This window comes from Chelonoidis abingdonii, chromosome 1, assembly GCF_003597395.2.
Source record: "Chelonoidis abingdonii isolate Lonesome George chromosome 1, CheloAbing_2.0, whole genome shotgun sequence".
Lineage (NCBI taxonomy): Eukaryota > Metazoa > Chordata > Testudines > Testudinidae > Chelonoidis > Chelonoidis abingdonii.
The window spans coordinates 333311456-333336170 of NC_133769.1; the positions used below are offsets into that span (position 1 = coordinate 333311456).

Genomic DNA, 24715 nt, shown 5'->3' on the forward strand with positions numbered 1-24715 from the left:
ATTGCCAGGATCACCTCTGGAGCCTTTTAAAGAAATTGGCATTGCATTAGCTATCCTCCAGTCATCTGGTACAGAAGCTGATTTAAATGATAGGTTACATATCACAGTTAGTAGTTCTGATTTGCAGTGTAGTAGGGTTGACATCGCCTCGCTGTACTCCCATGCCCGCAATGCCATGTGCCGACTGGGGAAGCGACTGGGCTCCCGCTGGGAGTGGAGCGAGGAACGGCAGGAGCTGGGAGTCCTGATGCCACGGATTGAGACGGACGGCAACACCATCGTCACCTTTGGAGCCAAAGGCATGCTGGAGAGGTCCCTGAAGGCCGCCGTACATGCGCTTTACATGGACACCCTGCGGAAAAAGCCAGACCAGGGTAGGGCCTTCGAGGTGACCAGCAAGTGAGACTCCAGCAACCACTTTCTCCCCACGAGCAGCTTCACCCGATTCGCTGACTGGCGGTTCATACACCGCACCCGGCTGAATTGCATCTCTCTCAATGGAGCCATCTGCCACAGGAACCGGGACAAGCGCTGCAGGAGGTGCAGGTACGTTGCTGAGACCCTGCCCCACGTCCTGTGCAGCTGCAAGCCCCAAGCCCGTGCCTGGCAGTTCTGCCATAACGCCGTCCAGGACCACCTAGCGAAGGCCATCGACCCGCGCCTAGGAGAGATCGCCGTCAACCGCACTGTCCCTGGTGCTGACAGCCCGCTGCGCCCGGACATCGTCGTCATGGACGAGGATCAGAAAAAGATCATCCTTGTCGACGTGACAGTCCTGTTCGAGAATAGGACCCTGGCCTTCTGCGAAGCCTGAGCCTGCAAACTCGAAAAGTACGCTCCCCTGGCTGACACCCTGCGGACAAAGGGCTATGAGATATACACCGACGCTCTGATCGCCGGGGCCCTGGGTGCCTGGGACCCCTGTAACGAGCACGTACTGGGGACCTACGCACGGCTCATGCGACATCTAATGGTCTCGGACACTATCCGGTGGTCCCTGGACATCTATACAGAGCACATCACCGGCCACCGCCAATACCGAGAGTGAACCGGCGTGACTTCGCGCACCCATGAGGAAGAGACCTGAAGACTTCCTCTGTCGGACCTTATCCCCTGAACCCACCAAAACGAACTGAACTCCACCATATGGGGGTCATCCTATCCTCATTACTCGGCTCGCTTATTTATACCTATGATTACCTGTAATTCTTGTACGAGCAATGTACCCTCACTGCTTGCTGATTGTACCTTGATTCATCCAGCTTAAACCCCCCCATTGGGGATACTGCAGACTGTATGTGTTATGCGCTATCCAATGTTAAAATACTAACATCCCCCTATACTCTGTATGGCACCCCCACTGACTATTAACTGAATTTTCAACGCTCTGTATCATTTATTTTTAAACATTTTTTAATAAAATTTTAAATCTGAGCCCCTTGCAAACCTTAATAGATCTTGCAGTGCCTCTGGGAGGTAAGGAAGTCATTTTATCCCCATTTAAAAAAAAAAAAAAAAAAAAAAAAAAGGAAGGGAGACAGAGATTAAAGGCCGATTTCAAGTGCTGGAGTGCCACACAAACTTCCAGTTTTGGCACCTCTAACAACTAGGCTATAAGTGATGCACACAGAAGTCTGTGGCAAAGCTGGAACAGACTAGATGTTCTTCTTCCGGTGCTGCTCATATCATTCGTAGGTGTACGTGCCGGTGCGTGACTAGTCGTCGGAAGACTTTACCCTAGCAACTCCGCGGCGGAGTGCCTAGAGTGGCGCCGCCAGGAGGGTGATATAAACCCTTGCGGGCCACCGCTCTCGTTCCTTCTTGACGGTGTCGGTCGTTGGAATGGTGAGCGTGGCATAGCTGACGTCACGCCAGTATAATTGTTCTGGTTCAGTTCAGTGTTAGTTTTAGTTATAGTTTACTAGTATAGTATAGGTTGTAGTTTAGTTCTTATATTTTTATATATTTTAAGTTAGCGGGTGGGGGCCTCCTAGCCTCTCCCGCGCGCCGGGGCCGGGCGGATGCCTGGTTCGCTGGGGTTCAAAGCGTGCTCGCTGTAAAAGCCGATGCCCACCAGTGATCCCCACAACATCCTGCTTAAAGTGCTGGGAAATCACACGTTTCCGAGAAATGCGCATCTGCAAAGCCTTCGGCGAGACTAAGAAGGAGCGAGAACCAGCACTTTAGGAGCTCCTTATGGAAGCGCACCTCACCTCCGGTCTTCTCGGCACCGAGTGTGGCTCCGGACCGGATCCCTCGGCCGCGCGAAAAACGCACGGCACCACCCTTCCTCCGGCACCGGCTCTGGAAGAGGCCTCGACTATCTCTACCCTGGCTAAGCAGGCCCTGTAAGGGAGCACGATGCCAACGGCGCCGCGCTGGCGGCCAGGGGCTTTCGTGACTCTGGCCCGACGGGTCCGTCGAGTCTGATCCCTAGCTCCCCGCCAAGATCTGGGTATGAGCTGATAGTCTCGTCCCGCCCGAGACTTCTCACGGCAAAGGGACCTATTGCTTGACGGAAGCCTGGGTGCCCAACGCCCCGGCACGCTGGTGCGGGTTCTACACCCAAGGGCAGCCGACCCCGGAATGCGGAAGTCCGATTCTCCAGTCGGCCCGATCCCGAATCCGCAGCTTATCCGATCCGAGGGAGGTCTCTCGTAGACGCCGTTGCAAGTCCGCGGCACCGTCTCCTCGCGGCAGCTGGTCCGTTACTCGCGGACCGGTCGTCTTCGGGCGGTCCCGATACTCCGGCAACCGCTCTGGCTCGCGCACACTACTGGCACGCGCTCGAGGAGCCGCTCACGGCAACTGAAGGTCCAGATTCCGGTCGACTCTCCGCACCGCGCTGTGGCAGGATCCGGTCCCGATCCCGGCACGGTACAGGCTTGGGCAACGATCTGCGGCCTGAGGAGGTCGTCGCCATCAGGTGCGCTGGATCGCACTACCCCGTTCGGCCCCCCCGTGCCTCTCGACAGGGTTCAGTCTCTCACGGGCGGACAGCGTGTATGGACGTTGACCGCGCCGCCTCTTTTCTGAGGGTCACGGAAATGGTCGCGAATCAGTGGGGCTTCTGACACACTGGGCGTATATCATGCCCAAGGGCCTCAGCAATTCCGCACCAGGTGCATCTGGCTAGACCGGGAAGGGCTCAAGGCTATGTTTCACTCCCCACCATCCCCTGCAGAAGACAGTCGTCCACCGCCAGAGACTGAACTCCCACAGGGTGCCCAGAGACGTTCTCAATCTGAGCCACCAGACCCTCTCTGCAAGGTATTCTCTCGTCATCCTTGGGATGAGCGGTGGTGGGAGACGAGACCACCGTCCCACCGCTGGACCTCAGAGCACACCAGGATCTATAGGGGCGTTGCAGCAAAAATGAGCATCCAGCGCAGGAGGTCTCCGACGGTTTGAAGACCGGTGTCAGCATACTCTCAGCAGATGCGCCACCTCGTGTCGCCCTACCCTTCCCTAAAGACATTAACAGGCCAATGCACCACCATCTGGCAGTCACCAGCCTCCGTTCCCCCTGCTGCTCGGGGTGTGGAGCGCAAATATATGGTCCCTTCGAAGGGAGTACGGAGTTATCTGTATGGTGCATCCAACCCCGATGTTCCCATCGGTGTTCAACTCGGTGAATGCGAGGACGACATGGAGCAAGAAGCTCCGGCCAGCCAAAGTCTAGAGGCGAGACGTAGGACCTGCTTGGCCGTAAGGTCTACTCCGCAGGAGCGTTACAGCTGCGGGTCTCAAACCAGCAAGCTCTGCTCAGCCGCTACTCATATAACACCTGGGCGGCAGCTGATAAATTTAAGGAGCTTCTCCCACAAGACGCTCGTCAAGAGTTCAATGCTCTACTGGACGAGGGCAAAAAGATCGCACGCACTTCGTTGCAGGCGTCCTTGGACGCAGCAGACTCAGCCGCAGGACTCTGGCCTCCGGAGTCACTATGCGCTGCATCTCCTGGCTGCAGGTCTCTGACCTTCCTCCGGAACTCCAATACACAATCCAGGACCTTCCGTTTGAGGGCCAGGGCCTGTTTTCTGACAAGATCGACCCTCGCCTACAAAGCCTCAAGGACAATAGGGTCATTATGCGTGCCCTAGGGATGCACACGCCAGTAACACAGCGTCGACCATTCAGGCCTCAGCAACAACACAGGCCTTACCCACAATCCAGGCAAAGGCGAGACTTTGCCAGGCGACGCAATAGAAGTGGCAGGCGCAGACAATCGGGCAACCCAATGGGGCCAAAACCAAGGTCCCTCCAAGCCGTCCTCCGGTCCGAAGCCATCATTTTGAAGGTGCGCCCGGGGGCGCTGTACCAGTTCTTTCCATGGATCCATCTCCTCCCTTTTCCAACCGTCTTTCGTTCTTCCTCCCAGCGTGGTGCCAGCTTACTACAGATCGTTGGGTCCTCCGCACGCTGCGGCTTGGGTACCACCTGCAGTTTGCTTCGTTCCCGCCTCCCCGCCCCCCTTCCTCGTCCCTCTTCAGGGACCCCTCTCACGAGCAGATCCTCCTCCAGGAGGTCTCAACGCTCCTCGACAAAGGGGCCATAGAGGAGGTTCCAGAGAACGAGACAGGCAGGGGGTTCTACTCCCGTTATTTTCTGATCCCCAAGGCCAAAGGAGGTCTCCAACCCATCCTCGACCTCAGGGAGCTCAACAAACATCTACTCAAGCTGAGGTTCCGCATGGTTTCCTTGGGTACCATTATTCCTTCCCTGGATCCCGGAGACTGGTACGCCGCCCTCGACATGCAGGACGCGTATTTTCATATATCCATCTTCCCGCCCATCGGAGGTTCCTTCGCTTCATTGTTGGCGACCGGCACTATCAATTCACGGTCCTTCCGTTCGGCCTCTCCACGGCCCCAAGAGTGTTCACCAAATGCATGGCCGTAGTCGTCGCCTTTCTTCGTTGCAGTCGGGTACATGTGTTCCCCTACCTCGACGACTGGCTTATCCGGGGACCTTCACAGGACCGAGTCCGGGCGCACGTCCGCATGGTCAGCCGCCTTTTCTCAAGTCTCGGCCTGTTGCTCAATGTGGAAAAGTCCACTCTATCCCCTACTCAGAGGATAGAGTTTATTGGAGCAGTTCTAGACTCAACCATAGCCAGGGTGGTCCTTTCTTTGTCACGGTTCCATACGCTGTCAGCCATCATCCACAGGCTGCAGGCAGCACCTCTGACCTCCCTGCACACTTGCCTGACACTGTTGGGCCACATGGCGGCCTGCACTTTCGTCACGGCGCACGCTCGTCTCCGCCTCCGGCCGCTGCAGTCCTGGCTCATCCCTCAGCTCCGTCCGGCCAGGCGCCCATTGGATACAGTGGTCACGATTCCCCAAGTCGTCGTCCTCTCTCTCCAGTGGTGGCTGGACCAGTCTGTCGTGGGTGCAGGGCTTCCATTCCATCAGCCCCGGCCCTCGCTGTCCCTGACGACAGACGCATCAGACTTGGGGTGGGGGGCTCACCTAGGTACCCTACGAACCCAGGGTCGCTGGTCTCCTCCCGAACTCGCCCTCCATATCAACATCCGGGAGTTGAGAGCGGTCCGCCTGGCTTGTCACGCGTTCCGTCGACAGATCCAGGGCCGCTGTGTTTCGGTCTTTATCGACAACACAACGGCAGTATACTACGTGAACAAGCAGGGCGGAACGAAATCTCCTCTTTGTCAGGAAGCCATGATACTGTGGGACTTTTGCATAGCCCACTCGGTTCACCTGATCGCTTCCTACTTGCCCAGAGCTCGAAATACCCTGGCGGACCGTCTCAGCCGGTCCTTCAGCTCCCACGAATGGTCCCTTCACCTGGACGTCGCCCTTGCTCTCTTCCGACAGTGGGGGCATCCCCACATGGACCTCTTTGCAACACGCAGGAACAGGAAGTGCCCAATGTTCTGCTCTTTCCAAAGTCGTGAGCTGGGCTCAATGGCAGACGCCTTTCTGATTCCATGGGCAACGCACCTCTTCTATGCTTTCCCCCCGTTCCCGCTGGTCCACAAGGTCCTTCTGAAGGCGCGCAGGGACAGGGCCCGCTTGATTCTGATCGCTCCGGCATGGCCCCGTCAGCATTGGTACTCTCTGCTGCTGGACCTGTCGGTAGTCGGCCCTGTTCCCCTGCCTCTTCACCTGGACCTGATCACGCAGGACCACGGCCGGCTCTGTCACCCGGACCTCCAGTCACTGCATCCTACTCAGCGTGGCTCCTGCGTGGCGTACCCGGTCAAGTTGCTTGCTCTTGCCCGCAGTGAGCGCAGGTACTTCTGGAAAGTAGAAAACATTACGAGGCGACCTACGTAGCCAAATGAAAAGTTTTACCTGCGGTCGCGGAGAAGCCGCTTCCACCCCACCGATGTTTCCATCCCAATTGTTTTAGATTCTTTGGTCACTCAAGCAACAAGGCCTGGCACATGTCCTCTCTTTGAGTTCACTAGCGGCCATCCTCACTTTCCACCTGGGAGTGGCGGCCGCTCGGTCTTCGTTGCACCAATGGTGTCGTAGATTTCCTGCAGGGGCTGGAGCTCCTTTACCCCCAGGTCCACCCCACCCAGCCCCTCCCTGGGATCTCACCTAGTGTTGTCCGTCTTATTCTCCCCGTTTGAGTGCTGGCTACGTGTTCCCTCCTCTACTTGTCCTGGAAGACAGCATTCCTGATGGCAATCACTTCCGCTCGGGCGCGTATCAGAGTTGCACCCTCGTGCTGGATCCCCCCCGTATACGGTTTCCATCGGGACAAGGTGGCAACTGAGGCCAACCCCGCATTCTCTCCTCTCCATACACCCCCCCCTCCCATTTATCTCCCTTTCATCCTCTCTCCACTCTTCTTCCCCCGTTGGTCTCGGCCTTCATTGTCACCAGGACATGATTCCTGCCTTCTTCTTCCGAACCCCCCAGCATTTGTCTCGCAAGGGGCAACAGTTACACTCCTTAGAGTGCGCAGGTGCTCGCCTTTTATAGAGTGGACCAAAACATTCCGTAAGTCCACCAGCTGCTTGGCGCCGTAGTGAGCGAGTTAGAGGGTTTCCAGTCTCCTCTCAGAGTGATTCCTCGTGGGTGGACTTCCTGTATACGGACCTGTTACGACGCTGGGCCTCTCCTCCGGGGTAACGCCATCTTAGAGGCGGCTTTGTTTCGAGGCTTCTCGACGAGTAAACCGTCTAGGAGATCTGCAGGGCAGCAACCTGGTCCTCGTGCACACCTTGCTACCCATTATTCTCCTGGTCCAGCAGTCCAGGGATAATGGCAGCTTTCGGCTTCTGCTGTGTTGTGCACTGTGACTCTCACTCCGAACCCACCGCCCTAGTCTAAGGCTTGGGAATCCACTACTGGAATGGATATGAGCAAGCACTCGAAGAAGAAAACACGGTTACTCACCTTTGTACTGTTGTTCTTCGAGATGTGTTGGCTCATATACATTTCCACCACCGCCCTCCTTCCCCACTGTCGGAGTAGCCGGCAAGAAGGAACTGAGGAGCGGGCGGGCCGGCAGGGGTATATATCACCCGCCATGGCGGCGCCACTCTAGGGGGCGACCTGCCAGCCCGCTGGAGTTGCTAGGGTAAAAGTCTTCCGACGAATGTGCACACGCAGCGCGTACACCTACTGGAATGGATATGAGCAACACATCTCGAAGAACAACAGTTACAAAGGTGAGTAACCGTGTTTTCTGAGTCTTAGTCCAGTGCCTCAACTCCAAGGTAATTGAGTCTTCCTCTTAACAGTTAATTATGCTGCCCTGGAAGAAGTTTAGTATTTAAAAGTGTAGGCTGATTTTGTAGCAGAAGATGCTAAACATTCAAGCATGGGCTTTCCTCATTTTATTACCCAAACCTCACCTCCCCAAAAATGTCAGACATGAAAGGCTTATCCTGTAGAAATTTATGAGGGTTTGTAAGATCCCTAATAGACTGAGAGTCCCTTTCCCAGAGAGACCAGTCCCAGTCCGTCTATGTATCAGTGTTAGTGAGTTGTTCTCAGATCCTGACCATGTGCTTGGCATAGTTACAAACCAGAAACAACAGTCTTTAAACTCTAAATATAATCAGTATCCTGGCATTACAACTTTGTACAGCAGAATTAGGGGGAGGGATAGCTCAGTGGTTTGAACATTAGCCTGCCATGCTAAACACCAGGTTGTGAGTTCAGTCCTTGAAGCAACCACTTAGGGATCTGGGGCAAAATCAGTACTTGGTCCTGCTAGTGAAGGCAGGGGGTTGGACTCAATGACCCATTGGGGTCCCTTCCAGTTCTAGGAGATAGGTATAGCTCCATTATAAAAAAAAACAAAAAAACAAAACAAAAATTTCCAGCTGTTAGATTGTATTTAAATTTTTTAATTGTTGGTAAAACATATGTATAGGAGTACTTCTATTGTACTTGAAACACTTTTTCTCCAAACAAGTCGTAAAGCTTGATTAAAATGACCTTTGAAACAAATACCTCATAATGCACCCGATCATCCTCTTTAGCGAAAACACCAGTGGGAGAAGTCTGTCAGGGGAAATCAAAGCATTGATTGTGAACTACTCCCCTATTGTTCTGTTGGGAAGAGGCAGGGTTTACTTTCACCTGGAATAGGCTGTGGGGGGCCCACCACCAAACCTGGTGGATCTGCAGAAGGCCCTGAGCTACAACACTTGCTCTAATACCCAATGGCTGCCCTCAGACCCATGGAGAGATTTTGTGGAAAAGATAATATAGCCCCACCTCTTGAGGGTCAGAGGGGCAGCAGTGCATATCCTGTCCATTCACTACTCAGGGGCTCTGGACCCACAGAGTGCCTTTCACAGGGGAGTCATGGAAGTTGGCTATGCTGGAGAGAAGGCTGACCTATGTGTAGATCTGGAGGTTAACGCCACCTATTGCATGTTGTGCAGGTATTCATTAATAGTATGTCAATAAAAATGTGTGTAATTGTAAGTATACTTAAAGCATATATAATTTGAAAATCATTTTAATTTCCCAGTGATTGCCCATGTTTGAAAACATGGTTTTATTTCTGTAAGCTGTAAAACTCTGCCCATCATGAAGTTGGTGGGTACATACATAAATTGGGATGAGGGGAACCAATGTAAGCTAAATGAACCCTTCCAAAACAATATTTCAGTGTGATCTGAGATCGTTGTCTTCAGGGCTGGCTTTAGGCCAATTCTCCCGATTCCCTGGAATCTGGCCTCACGCCTTAGGTGCCTTTTTACATTTTTTATTTTTATTTTTACTTACACGACGGCGGTCCGGGCTTTGTTGGCATTTTGGTGGCGGGAGGTCCTTCGGTCCTGCGGAAGACCCGGAGTGGACCCATCCCCCTGCCACCGAAGCCCTGGACCGCTGCTGGGTATTCAAATCGGGCCCTGCCCTTCATAAAGCCAACCCTGGTTCTCTTCCAGCAAAAGCACCAGGAAATACATTTGCCTTATTGTATGTCATGGCATGAATGAAATTTCTTCATTATTATACTTCTCAGCACAATTTGAGACAGTTCATTGAATAATCTTGTTTTTGATTTTAAGTCTTTCAACTTCTGTAAGAATCTCTGTATTTTACATTTTATCATCTCAGTACAAAGTTGAATTTCCTATTGGTTGTTTTTAATGTGCATTTGTGTGGTATTACCAGTGAGCTGTTTTAAGGATTTGCTCTGAAAAAGAAAAAGATGAATTTCAAAAAAATTGAGTTAGTTTTCCTGTGATATTACAGGGTAGTGCAGTGGCATTTTTATTTTTAAACTATATTGCTGTCTGAACTCCTGGAAAAAGTATTGCACAAGTTAGTCATATTTCTGTTGCTTTAAAAGCATTGACAGTCTTCAAATTCATTTTTGATAAAATATGTTACAAAGCCAGCATTTATCATGGGTAGCATCAGAAGCTGCATGTGCACTATCAAATTTAGTATCCATTTTTCAGCCCTGCTGCAGAAGGACCAATGCTAATAGTGTAAACCATAGCATAGACCAGGAATTTCACCGTACTGTCACTGAAGCAAGTTTTTATGATACTGTGATAAGCATGCCTGAGCCCTATCTACACAGCAGTTATATACATTTACTAGCACCAGTGCAATGACATGTTCTGGAAAATGGGCTCTAGGTTCTCTGATGTAGCTGCAGTTTCATTTTGGATTGTTTAGTGAACATATATACGTTATTTCACCTACAAATGTTCTATGTCAGATGTGTCATCAGGCCATTAGTATGAGATTCAGTTCTAAAAATAACAGGATATAACTAATAAATACTGAGGCTTGTTAAAATAGTGACAGTAAACCAGCCCTTTTTTCTTTCCAAATTAGATGTGTGTATGTAACTGGTCCCATTTGTAAATTAAACCTACTAATGAATAAATTGAATCGCTAATCCTCTTCTGGTACTTCTATATTTCATATTCATTCCGTACAGAATTAAGGAGACCAACACTTTTACAAGTAAAGAATTATTTATCTTGCCTTATTTTCTTCATCAGATTACCATGGGTGGAGAAAATCATTTAACTACTGTACAATTTTGACTGCTACTGAGTGCTTTGAAATGCACCTGAGTAACTATAAAGTTTTGGTGAAGGATGGTTACTTCCTGTAATAACTTACACCAATATTTTATTTTCATCCAAAAAACTGAAATACTTTCATCAAGTCACTTTATAGGTATTTTAAACTTTTATTTATATTCTCAAATATAAATGAAACCAAAAACTCCATTATCTTATATTTCTTAAATCTATTGTATATCCGAGTCCATACTGTTCACATATACATTTTGGTAATGAAATTCATTTTGTACTGAAGTAATATAAAAATCCTGAATTGTTTCAGTTCATTATGTGTTGATAGCAGTTCTGGGTATAGTGAACCTCCCACTTACAATTAAATTGTTCTATGGAAAAAATTACTTCATTATAAGAGGGTTCAACTGTGTATGATGGCGGTGGGATTCTATTTTGGTTGCTGCCATATGGTTGGAGTCACTGTGATACATGCATCCGACGAAGTGGGTATTCGCCCACAAAAGCTCATGCTCCAATACGTCTGTTAATCTATAAGGTGCCAGAGGACTCTTTGCTGCTTTTACAGATCCAGACTAACACGGCTATCCCTCTGATACTGTGATACTATGATGTCTCCCCAAACAAGTGGCAGTAAAAATGTTGCATCCTGCTTTATGCTCACACTTTTGTTTATGCCACTTATATTTGGGTTTTTTTGTTTTTTTTCCTTAAAATCCCCACTTGCTTACTCTTCTGAATAATGTGACCAGTATGGGTAGATCTTATTGACATCTTCTAGTGTATAAACTCTAATGTCTAGAACTTGACATATTTTGAGAAATCTGGAGTATATATGATGCCTTTAACCACATGTAGTATTATGTGTAGTGTATTCTCAATGGCTCTATAAATATTTATATACTTTAGTAGAGTCATAGACTGACAGAGTGCAGTGGATTTACATGCTTGTTAAGTGTTTTCTCACATCTCTGGTTATCCAGCACTAGACCATTTGCAGAGTTCCATGCTTATAATTTAATGTTGAGCAATTAGGTGGTTCTCTGCAATTAATTCATAGATTCAGTGTGTGTATGTTCCTTGGTTTCTCTTTTAAGAACATATGCTTAATAGAACAATGACTTGTGGTGCCTTATGCTTTTATTCTTTCTAGCATGATAAAAAAATTAGAGTAATACAGGGGGAACATATTTTCATTCTGAGAAGCATATTTGGCTATTTAGAAAAATAGGATATGTTTCAAAGAGCTATCTTTAGCAGTCATAAGGCCTTTATAAAAGCTGCCAGGAAAATTTTTTAGAAAATGACTTCCTATTTTGCATAAATTTTAACACCTGTTAATTGCGGTTGCTTTTTTCCCTTCACCCCCTGTCACATTAGATATCCTGGTTATCAAAGTGATCATATCACTATGGTATGTCTCATAATTATGATCAAACTGTTATCTTACATTCCTGGAGCATTCTTTTTTTCAGTACTTAATACCTTTTATTCCTTGGCCTCATGCATGAATTATGCTGTGTATGTGGAGAGGCTTAAAGATTGTTTCCATTACATTCTTTCTGAATGGATCCTGTTGTATCTAGGATTTTTTTTAAAGGCAAGTAGGAATGTTATTGTTGACCTTGACACCAGATAACTGGGCAGACATTATATAGCTATGTTTGAATCCTCACAAAATGTGATGCTAAAGCCAACAGAGTTGTGGCGTGAAACCCTCCTGGACATCAGAGTTATGGAGCTTTTCTTTACAGTAAGTCTCATTCTTCTTCAACTTTCATAATACAGGTCACAGAGAAGCAACTCCTTCCTCTTTTAAAACATTATTGTTGGATTCTTCCTGTTGTACCAGGTAAGACTATTCTGTTAACATCAATTTTTACCCTAGCAAGTTTCTAAGGTGGTGATGGTGTGTTGATGAAGTGATCAAGACATACTTTATATGTAAAGTATCTTAAATTATTTTTCTTTTAAAAATTGTTCATGTATTCATTTCATATCTTGGACATACCTATTTGCCAGATGAAATTCTGAGCATAATGCGTGAGCTGTGTTATCAGATACCTTCTTAGCTAAGGTGTTGCCGCTCTACAAATATCAACTGAACAATAGGTTTTCACTGCTGCTGGAACACTGCTCAATGGAACAGTTGAAAACTAGCAATATCTTTGCATTTCTCCATCCAAGTTTAGCATAAAACTCCATTCGTTATAAGCTGGATATAAACCAAAAAGGTCAACAGTAGATCTGATGACTGGAAAATAGCTGAGCAACACATGGTTTTTGGTTTTGTTTTGTTTTGTTTTGTTTTTTAAACTGATATTAAAGCTGGGTAAAAGTAATTTTCTATCACTAATTTTTGTTAATATTTGCTTAATTTGCAGTCAGCCCAGCCACAGCATTCAGATTATTTATGTAAACTGCTATGCTAATCTTATTTAATATCCCATCTCTTGGGATCTTATAGCTCAAAATTCTTCAGGCTAGGGTTCCGTTTGCAAAGCAGAGAAATAATATACTCAAAACTCTGTTGGGGTGGGCACTATGTAGCATATATAAATCTCTAGAACCCAAAGTGATTTGTTTGACACGTGAGTTTGAATGAACATCTATCTTCAGTGTTTTATAAAGGAGATTCATTTGTTTGATTGAAAATTTATCTTGCTCCAGCAGTTCTTGAAAAGGTGAAAAACTTCCTGGCAAAACTTTTAACAGCCACACACAATCTGAACAGCTGTCTAGACGATCTAGACAGTTGCTACTGTCAGCTGTGAACCTCCTAATGCAAATAACTTTTGGGTTTACAGGTTAACCCTTTCTAGTTTAACTGTTTTAAGAAATCCCTGAGTTAAATGTCTGACTTCAGTTTTGTTCTTCAGTGTTAAATTTTGAGTAACTGCCTTATCCATCACATACAGAAGATGAATGTTTCTGAATACTAAACATTTAGTTTATTTAATGGAAACTAAAGAATACATCAGTTAAATCATTTGTGAATGCACAAAAATCAAAACAGCACGTTGTTACTTTTGTTTTAAGTAGCACTGCTTAAGTCTTATATCATTAATTGTGTCTTTGAAGTAATGCAGCCTTTGCTTCTGTAGATATCAAATTCTTGTTCAAATACAAAAATTAAATGAAGAGTGATAATTTACACACTTATTTGAACTAACAAATTTGAATACTTCTAAGTTTTTTGTAAAACTGCCATTTTAAAGGAGAAAAATCCTAATTTCTACATGGTGTAAGATTTATTTTAATAGGGTGGAGTGGGGCAGAATTGTTTTAAATTCCAAAATTGTGTTTTCATGTGATTTGATCTTTCAGAAGTTAAAATAGTTGTAACTTGTCTTTCTGTATCATTTAGAGGTCCATGTTAGTTGCACAATTAGCACTTGGATAACATCTGAGGTGCTAAATAGAGAAACGGTTATAAATATTTAACTTTGCTTTTATATATATATATATCAATTTAACAAGACTGGGTTTTTTCGAGAGGCCGACTGTACTAGTATTTATTATACCATTATATTATACTATTTGCTTTGTCCTGTAGAAATAAAATGCTTGTCCTAATAAAAGCCTTGAAATCCATATTTCCTAATTATAATAAGTATGTAAAAATATGTTTTCAATCTATTGATATGTTAGATTTATTTTAATCCAGAATTGGTAATCACATAAGTAGTGATGTAACACTTCATTTGCAGAAATGAGAAAAGATTACTAGTGGTCCCAGAGATGCTGCCAAGGGTGAGGTGCACTTGTTTTGTATGCCTTCAGTGTTTACCTCTGCTAAAGAAACATCTATATAATCTTGATTGAACTTATCAACTAACTTTAGCAAGACACTGTAGCTTAGGCATAGTTAGCATAATAGAGATGACTGTCATTATTGCTGTTTTTAGAAGGAGCAGTATGTCTGACTGGCTGGCATCTGTTTCTCTCTTTAAGACATAACATGCACTAAACAGTTCAATTTCTAAAATGTAGGTAGGACCCAGTTAAGTGTTAGTTCCGCTGAGTTAAGTCATGGCTCATGATGCTAATAAACTGAGGAGCAAAATTGATGTTTACTCTGGTTTAGGGAAGTGCTATAGAAGCCGTGTCATTTCAGACTGACTAGAAATTAGGGTAAGATTTTTTTGGCGTCTGCTCTTTTGGATTGAGAGCCATACGACTGTTGTAAGAACAAGCATGTGTTTTCCATGTATTATTAATTTATTTCACTTTGTAAAAGGTACATCGAAAAATCAGAGAGGATACAGATATGGCACAAGACTCTCTACAGTGCTTAGCACAGCTAGCTTCTCTGCATGGGCCAGTCTTTCCTGATGAAGGTTCACAAGTTGATTATCTGGCACATTTCATTGAAGGATTATTGAATACTATCAATGGGTACGTACACTTGCCCTTTAAATTTAGATGGCATATTTTAATCTTTACTTTGGAGTGGAGGGAGAGAGCCAGTATAGGTTATTTCTTTGCATAATTTCTGTTTGGAGTTGGACTATTAAAATGGAATAACGTTTTTTTGAAAGGGTATTTCCTGAAAGGAGTATAAAGTATATATTGGTTTGTTAAATGCAGAAAATTCATCCATAAAATGAACAATGTTAAGCTTTTTCCTAATTTCTAAAAAACCAAACCTACTGTTTCTATCTATAGAATTGAAATAGAGGACTCTGAAGCAATGGGAATCTCCAGTGTTTTCAGCAACCTGATAACTGTGTTTCCTCGCAATGTTTTAACTGCCATTCCAAATGAACTTTTCTCTTCATTTGTTAACTGCCTCACACACCTCACCTGTTCTTTTGGGAGAAGTGCTGCACTGGAAGAAGTGGTGAGTACTGTTCTTGAACTGCAATTGATTCTTGAAAAGAGTTGAGTTATTTTATTCCGTTTATGATGAACATCAAATTAACAAGAGACATAAGAACGTAATAGATTTGTAATGACTTAATAATGTTTGGATGCCTTAGCCCCATTCTGTAATATATGTTTTCTGAGATTCTTTAGTTTTGTTTGAGAGAAAGTTGCTGTTAACTTTTAGTCTATTTTTACATTACTGTAATCAGATGTAGAAGAGATATGTGTAGACAATAAAATTAATAATGAAGAACAATAGAAATAATTATGCACCTTTAAATAGTTGTTTAACAAATTTAAACTTGAATTAAAATTTTAATTAAAATACCTGTTAAACTTCTTCATTTTAAATTGACAGTTTCACTAGCAAGTATAATAGGCGTTAAATATTGCTTAAGAGTTCAGGTAGAACTTCTGAGTAGTGCTTATAAATGGTTAACAATTTACAGATTTGAAAGCCTGGAATGGCTATGTGCACATATGGGCAAATTGAAACTTACCTGAAGCTTGAACCTCTGTTTAAGTGAATGCATCGGCTGTGATATTCCCTGTTACTGCCCCCATCCTATGTCTTAGTGACTGTTTTAAGTATCCCTTGATTGTTGACTCAGTTCAGATAACATTTTTACAAATTTAGATGGTCAGGTATTTCAGTGTTTTGTTGTTGTTATATCAAAGCAGTTGTATGTTACAACCATGAGCAATTACTATCCCTCTATCTCTCTGCCCAGGAGAGTAATATTAAAAATGAAACAATCCCAAGAGGAGCTATTTGAAGAAGACACATAGTCAGTAAGGCAGATAAACTGTGCAGCTCCTGTGTATGATGATAAGAACTAATATCTGTAAATTTGCTACACAGTGATGTAAAAATAGAACTTAATAATATAAAACTGTCCTTATTTATTAGCAATTTTAATAATTTTTTCTCTTAGATTATATGTTTATAAAAAGGTGGTTTTCTATCTATTTGGGCTTTATCAACTAAAAACTCCAGAAAGATCTTATATTGAAAAGCTTTTAAAATGTATTATGTGGAGGTTTTCTCATTGCCGGAAGGGCCTGAGTTCTCCAACTTTTGCTTTTGACTGACCTTTACAATTAGCACTTACATTATAAAATACTTTTCCACATTAGTTATTGTAGTAAGATGAGGCCCTGAAACATAAACTCTTGTGTCAGAGGCCTAATCTGAAGCCTGAACCAAAGTACTTCCAGGTACTGCTAAGCAAAAGCTGGGCTGTGAGCCAGAGGCAGACCTCACTCACAGAAGTAGCAAGAAGAGGAACTTGTGCCAAGATGACATCAGGACACTCCATAGACATAACAAGGAACAGGCAGGTGCATCTTAAAGACAGGACAGCATGATGGATAGATCTGTATGTCTGGAACAACATGACTGAAAGGGAGACAGCACCCTAATGAGCCAAGAGGCTGTACCTCAATATGTCAGGAGGGATGAGTAATCTGTCCTGTAACTGTATAAAAATAGGTCCTGGAGTGTGCATCTTTGGCCAGCCTAGGGGGCAGTGGAAAGTCCCGCCACTGATTGAGCTGTGTCCATTGCCAGGGGACACATATTCATAGTATGTCCTGTAGAGTCTATAGGAAACTATTACTGTGCTTCGTTTGACAATAAACTGGCTCAGGTTCCTTCGTATCTTACTAGAGTCTGTGGTCTTTGGGGGTTCTCTTGGGGTTTGCTGTGTCAGCTATCTGCGCAGAGCCGGGGCAGCACACAGAGGGAACATGCACGCAGCCGACTGTTGTCATCAAACAAGAGCAGAGCACCACACTGGTAGCTGCTGACAACAGTTATGAATGTGATGGGTTTGATCACAGAAACCCCCTTAGAAGCTGCCATCTGATGTGCCAAGACTACTTCTGCCCCTGCTTTCCCTGCCAAGCCTGGGACCCCAGCACACTGTCTTGCTGAGCGAGACACGCCCGTCTGCTCCAACACAGACCCAGGGTCTGAATTACTTGCCCCAAAGCTGCAGACTTAAATGAAAGTAGCTTACAGAAGTGCTCTTGTCTTTAACACTCAGATGCCCAACACCCAACAGGGTCTAAATCCAGATAAATCCGTTTTACCCTGTATAAAGCTTATACAGGGTAAACTCATAAATTGTTCGTCCTCTATAACACTGATAGAGATGCACAGCTGTTTCCCCCATCCCCCCGCTATTAATACATATTCTAGGTTAATTAATAAGTAAAAAGTGATTTTATTAAATACAGAAAGTAGGATTTAAGTGGTTCCAAGTAGTAACAGACACAACAAAGTGAATTACCAAGTAAAATAAAACAAAACACACAAGTCTATGTCTAATACAGTAAGAAACTAAATACAAGTCAGATCTCGCCCTTAGAGATGTTTCAATACGTTTTTCACAGAGTGGATGCCTTCCTAGTCTGGGCACAATCCTTTCCCCTGTACAGCCCTTGTTTCAGCTCAGGTGGTAGCTAGGGAATTCCTCATGATGACTCTCACTTCTTTCTCTGTTCCACCCACTTATATATCTTTCGAATAAGGCGGAAATCCTTTGTCCCTCTGGATCCACCCCGCCCCATGGAAAAGTACCAGGTTAAAGATGGATTCTAGTTCAGGTGACGTGACCACATGTCACTGTACGACTTCATTACCCACTTGCCAGCACATATGTATACAGGAAGACTTACAGGTAAAACAGCCATCTGCAGTCAATTGTCCTGGTTAACGGGAGTCATCAAGATTTCAAACCACCATTAATGGTCCACACGTTGCATAATTGCAATAGGCCCTCAGCGTTATATTTCATATTTCTAGTTTCAGATACAAGAATGGTACATTTATACAAATAGGATGATGACACTCAGTAGATTATAAGCTTTGTAATAATACCTTACAAGAGAGCTTCTGCGTGAAGCATATTCCAGTTACATTAGCATATTTTCATAAAATCATATAGAGTGCAACATCACAATGAAATAGGCAAATATGTCTCTTTGCATTTTACAGTTTGGGCAACTGAGGCTCAGATGTTAACTTGCACAAGGTCAGAGAGCAACTCAGTTCGTTAGAACCCTTGTCTTGACCATTGTTAGACAAATGCTTATTCCACTAGACCACAGTGCTCTCCAGGCAAGTCACTTAACCTTTCTGAGGTTCCATTTCCTAATCTGTAAAATTGGGATAACACTTACATACCTCTTCATGAGAATCTTAAATGCTGTATATTTTCAAACTTCATCTACGGTTAAGTTGACGCATTTTACAGATTTGTAACAGACAAAGACATTAAATGCAGTTATTTATGGGACTGATGCTCTTTGGTTACATTTATAAGGCTTTCATACAGAGGTTCAGCAGAAGTATGAGGATACACCTCTACCCCGATATAATGCGGTCATGGGAAGCCAAAAATCCCTACTGCGCTATAGGTGAAATGCCGTTATATTGGGATATCGGTGGCAGGGCTCCAGTGGTGCTTTAAAGGGCTCGGTGTTCCCTGCAGCAGTCGGAGCCCTGGGCCCTTTTAAATCATCAGTGAGCTCCACTGCCGCAGCCCCAGGGTAGCAGCGGCAGGGCTCCAAAGGTGATTTAAAGGACCCGGGGCTCCCTGCAGCAGCCAGAGCCTCGGACCCTTTAAAGCGCCACCCAAGCCCCACTGCGGCAGCGCTGGAGTAGCGGTGGCAGGGCTCCAGCAGTGATTTAAAGGACCCTGGGCTCCCCGCAGTAGCCGGAGTCCCAGACCCTTTAAAGCGCCGCCAAAGCCCCACTGCTACTGCGCTATATGCGAATCCGTGTTATATCAGATCGCGTTATTGTGGGGTAGAGGTGTATTTCATATGATGGATCTTTTGGAGAAAAGATGAAGACCTCGTTTTTAAAGCGAAAGGGAGGAAAGCCACCCATTGACCCTCAGCCACCCTCCTGTTCCTGAGGGACTAAGAAAAAGGAACCAGTCTTAGAGCCAGCCTACACATCTTAAATATGGTATCAGAAGTGATTAGTATACTCAGAGTTGGGGCACTCCATGTCTCTGTAAAATCACAAGCAGCAAAAACCTACAGCAAATTGCCAAACTGTAGCAGTATCTGCCTGGGAGGATCTGTCTTTTTGGAGGGTGACTAGCGATCTCTTATCCCTAAAGGCTTGTGGTTACCTAGAGCACATGAATCCTCAGCATTGTCTAATGGGATACATAATTGCTTTAGAGAAATTATATCGAAGTATTGTTCTTAAATGTTTTCAGATTCAACAGCACGAGGAAGAGAGATTGCAAGAAATTAAATTACTCTTAGAATAGTATGCTTCCAGTTGAAAGAACAAAGCGGGTTTATTCCAGGGGTTTGCTGATGTTCATAACGGCCAGGTTCAAACCCACTCTGGATCTTGGAAACATAGGTGTTTTGTTTTGTTTTTTTATCTGTCAAAAGCAACATTAATAATGATGTCACTAGGAAAAATTATACCTCTTTTGTATGCCCTGGATTTTACCATGCACATATGGATACATTTCAACCACCTGATGTATCTCAGATTTTCAGTAGGGAAACAGCTCTACCAGTTCTGAGTTAATGCCTTTTGGGTTTGTGTTGACACTACATGTTTACAAACTTGTAACATTTGTGTCCATGTACCTGACTGGTCCATAGGTGTGTGTGTTCTATAGAAACAATCTGGGAAAGGCAGGATTGTAATTAGAGAACTCTACAGGTGTGGAAATGGATGGTATCACCCAGGACATTCCTAATGCCCAATTAGCTAGCAGGAAAGGAAATAAAAACTAGTACAGCCAGGCAAAAACCTACTGCAAGTGGGCCCTCACAAAAACAACTCTATACCTTTGAGCTTAAGTTTCTTAGAGACCACTTTCCTGTTAGCGGTGACATATTCAGTGTGCTGAAGTGAACTTCAGGTCCTAGTGATCAATACACCTTTATAATAAAGTATTTGAAGACTGGTAAAGTGGCTTTACCAGAACATTTATATAATATTCCAGAAACTTTTTAGAACACCTGAAAGTGCCTTAGCTTTTTCATTTAATCAAGTCAGATGTTTTTTGTTTTAATTCAAGACTTATTCCTGTATAGTATTAAATTTACACTGTGTTCATCACGAACAAGCAGTCCAGCAGAACAAGTGTTCAGTGTGATCAGTGTTTAGAGTGAAAATTCAAATTAGCATAGATGCTTTTTTTTGTTCAACTGAATATTAGTGAGGAGAAAGAGCACTTCTGTAAGCTGCTTTCATTTAAGTCTGCAACTTTGGGGCAATTGTTTACCTGTAATTGTGTACTGTGAAGATTCAAATCCTAATAATGCTTCTCTCCAGAATAGAGGATTCTTTCACCACGCTATCTCTTTCTTTTTTAAAAAAAAGAGTGATTTAATATATATAAGGCTAAGATTTAGTCATGGATATTTTTAGTAAAAGTTATGGACAGATCATGGGCAATAAACAAAAATTCATGGCCTGTGACCTATCCATGACTTTTTTACTATAAATATCCATGGTAACTAAATCTCTGCTCATGGGGCTCCGCTACTCTAGGGGACCCCTTGCTCCAAGGCTCCTGGGAACCACTCCTCCAGCGGCATTCTGGGTCGCCGCTCTGGCTGCCCCCGGGACAGCTGCTTCTCAGATGGTCCTTGGAGCCAGTTGCCCAGGGCTGTCCGAGCAGTGGCCATTGCGGCTGGCCACGGAGTGCCCAGACAACTGGCCCTGGGGTCAGATGCACTAGCCACTGCAACTACGGAAGTCACAAACGTAGCGGAAAGTCATGGAATCCACAACTTCCACGACCTCTGTGACAGAAACGCAGCCTTAAGTATATGTGTGTGATTATAATCTATTTTATATTTTATGTATTATAATATTGGTATCAAGAGGAGCTGTGAGTGCAGCGTCTTTGAAAATCAGATTACTTATTTATGTGCCTATCTTTAGGCACCCAGGTTTGAACATTTTGATCTAAATCATAAATATTTTAAAGTGGTAATTTGGGAAGAGGATTTTGGTGTTAATCTTTTAGGTGCAGGGAAGAATCTTCTTAACTTTATTTTTGTTTTTTAAAATGCCAGTTTTTTAAAAAGTTTAGCCAGCATGAAAACTTGCTGGCCCTTGTTATGTGATATCACTTCAGGAAATCCATTTGAATTCTTATGTGTATCTTTTATAGTAGTTGTAACTGAATTCAGCTCAGATCTTTATATTAATTGTTTATAAAAATATGTAGAATATCTGTTAAAGATTTATGATTACTAATGCAATTTTGGTTTGTTTCGCTTTGTTTAATTTGGTAGTAATCTTTTTCTTACAGCTTGACAAAGATGACATGGTATACATGGAGGCATATGATAAATTGCTGGAATCCTGGCTTACCTTGGTACAAGATGACAAACATTTCCACAAAGGTTTCTTTACCCCACATGCTGTTCAGGTTTTTAATTCTTATATTCAGTGCCACCTAGCTGCTCCTGATGGTACAAGGAATTTGGTAAGTTCTTAATCTGAGGTAATAATAAGCACTCTGTTAGTGTATACAGCAGGGATCGGCAACCTTTGGCATGCAGCCTGCCAGGGTAAGCACCCTGGCGGGCCGGGCCAGTTTGTTTACCTACTGCGTCCGCAGGTTCGGCCGATTGTGGCTCCCACTGCCCACAGTTCACTGCTCCAGGCCAATGGGGGCTGCAGGAAGCAGTGCAGGCCGAGGGATGTGCTGGCTGCCACTTCCCGCCATCCCCATTGGCCTGGAGTGGCGAACCACGGCCAGTGGGAGCCGCGATTGGCCAAACCTGCGGTCAGCAGGTAAACAAACGGGTCCGGGTCCGGCCCACTGGGGTGCTTAACCCATGTCAGGCTGCATGCCAAAGGTTGCCATTCCCTGGTATACAGTAATTAAACATTTCTTAGATAGACACTACTTAAGTAACTATTAAAGGAGGTAACAGAAATGTTTTTACATGATTTGCAGTAGTGATGAAAAAATGTGATTAGCAGTTACACTGTGGTCAGTTTGACACAGGAGAGGGTTCTTCATCAGCCTTTTTCTCTCATCTTAAAGAGAAAATAAGGAGAGAGCAGTGTTGGAGAATGCTTTTAAAACCTTGATGCTATTAAATATATTAAATAGCCCCATAATTCAAAATTTTGCTTGCCTCCTATCCTTCCATCTTTGGGTCTAGTGACAAAACAAATTACTACCTTTTTGGCGGAATTATGATTAAACCAAAAACCCTTCAGTGGAATTATAAACCTGATAGTGCGCTTGTTAATTCCCTCTGTACTTAACCTCCAAATTCTTAATTAGTTGTCCCCTTTTAAATGTGTTTTATATGCGTAAACTGATCAGATACATAGTAGGACTGTGGGCTGAGACTAGGAGAAACTGCATTTGTAGAGAGACGGTCCTTTTGGATAAAATGGTAAACCAGGGTCCATACAGCCTTTCCATGGTAGCTGTCCAGGAGGAAATTTTAAACGTTCCATGGCATTTTCACAGGAAAAAGAAAATAACTGTTTTCCATCCCAACGTGCCTCCTCTTACAACAAGTTCTGATGCAGACTGTTGAATGTAAATCTTGAGCATATTAATGATTGCCCAATTTTTATACAGTAAATTTGTCAATGGTTTCAAACTTGATGGTATTTAAAAGGCTTTGAGATACCTCACTTCCGAAAAATATCCATATAAACCTACTTCAGTTCTCTTGATACATAACAGATGGTGGTAAGAGTGTCAGTACAGAGAAGAATATTTTACAAGAGACCTTGAATTCATAACAGACAGTCTTGACATAACTTGTGTACACAGGTTAATTCATGTCCTACTGTGAGATAAGTCGTTTATCCCATGAATAACCTTTTAAAAGCCACAGCTGGCATTTCAGAATGCTGCTTGTTCAATATCAAAGCAGTGGCTGGAACTTTCAAATACAAAAGCACTCTTCAGTAAGCAGCTGCAACTTTGAAGTGACCAAAAGAGAATTATTTGCCAGTTTAGATAAAGAAAAGAGGCATTTAAAAGCACTTTGGGAGGACTTAAGGTTTGGATTCAGTTTCCCAGCTCCTTTCTAGAATTGACAGCAAAAAGATATTTTTCTCTGACACACAGTCTTCTCTCTTCCTTATCAACTACTGCAATTGGATATTTAACTTTCCAGTTAACACTGAAATCCATGTCCCAGAAATGTAGTGTATTTGTTCTTGGAAATAAGTCATAAAGTTACTCAAGAGGTCTTTGCAATATTGCCAACCCGAGTTTTCGAAAATAGAGATTTACTAAAAATCCTGAGATTAAAAAAAAAAAACGTAAGGTGGTTCTTATTTCCCTTCTGAGTCTTTGAGCTTTTAGTATTCACTTTTTCAACCTTTACTCTGTAAACAATGAGGGCTGGAAACTTTTCTTTTCCGTAATGAAAGCTCTGATTTTTACGTAATAACAGGACGCCAGGAGCTAGGATTTAAAAACACCAGACATGGTAGGACTCCCAATAAAACCTCTAGAACTGGCAACATAGTCTTTGTCATGACTTGTGTATGAAGCTGGCAAACAAAATATCCAGCTTCAGTGTTGTCATAGCTTAAAATATTAGTTCCTGGTCTCGTGTGTGTGTGTGTGTGTGTGTGTGACTCAAATAGCAAATGTAGTAATTCAGTCTTGATTAGTGTCTAAACTAGTGTATCTGCGAGCCAGTAGTGATGTGTTTGAATTTTAGAATCTTTTTGCTCACTTCATGTATTGCAAATTTTATTGGTATGTTGGTGACGTATTTCAAGCTTAAAGCTAGTCCTCGAGAACCAATTGTATATTTTGCTTCTGTCCTTGATTGGTTGAGCCTGTTCTGTGTGATCAGAAGGGTCAGCCAAATGCACCTAAAGCCATTTTCACTTGGTCTATCATAGGTTGCATTTTGTTTGAGCTCCTGATTCATATAGAAAAGTTTGGGAGACAGGGTGGGATTTTTTTTCCTCCTATTTTTTTCTCCTTCTGTTTCTCCTATCATGTTTTGTCTGTCACTGGCATCCAGTGGCCAGTCTGTAAGTCCTCCATTTATTAGAAATAGTCTCATTTAATATCGAGACTTATAAAACTGGAATGCAATAATATAAGAGAATTGAGTTCAGAGTTCAGTGATTGTTTCAGAGCTAAGACCTAGTCCCATTCCTGATTCCAGAAAACCATGGGCATTAAGTTACCAGCTCCTTTCTTAATTCTTCTACGTATATTTTATAAAACTTAAACTTGCATTCTGACTTTCAATCTGGAACACCAAAAAATTGAATAGCATTTAGAAAAGTGCAAAGAAGAAGAAAATAATAACGTGATATTCTTAACACAGTAGATATCTTGTATA

General features: G+C 43.9%; 1 protein-coding gene across 1 annotated transcript in view; it reads left to right on the top strand.

Moving 5' to 3' along the window:
* Window positions 1-24715, top strand: part of XPO4 (exportin 4) — a 178860-nt gene that overhangs the window by 114997 nt on the left and 39148 nt on the right. The window contains exons 7-10 of the mRNA XM_075061666.1: window positions 12142-12254; window positions 14742-14899; window positions 15170-15344; window positions 21679-21855. Of these exons, the coding sequence (XP_074917767.1) occupies window positions 12142-12254; window positions 14742-14899; window positions 15170-15344; window positions 21679-21855 (623 nt within the window). The remainder of the gene's footprint in view (window positions 1-12141; window positions 12255-14741; window positions 14900-15169; window positions 15345-21678; window positions 21856-24715) is intronic.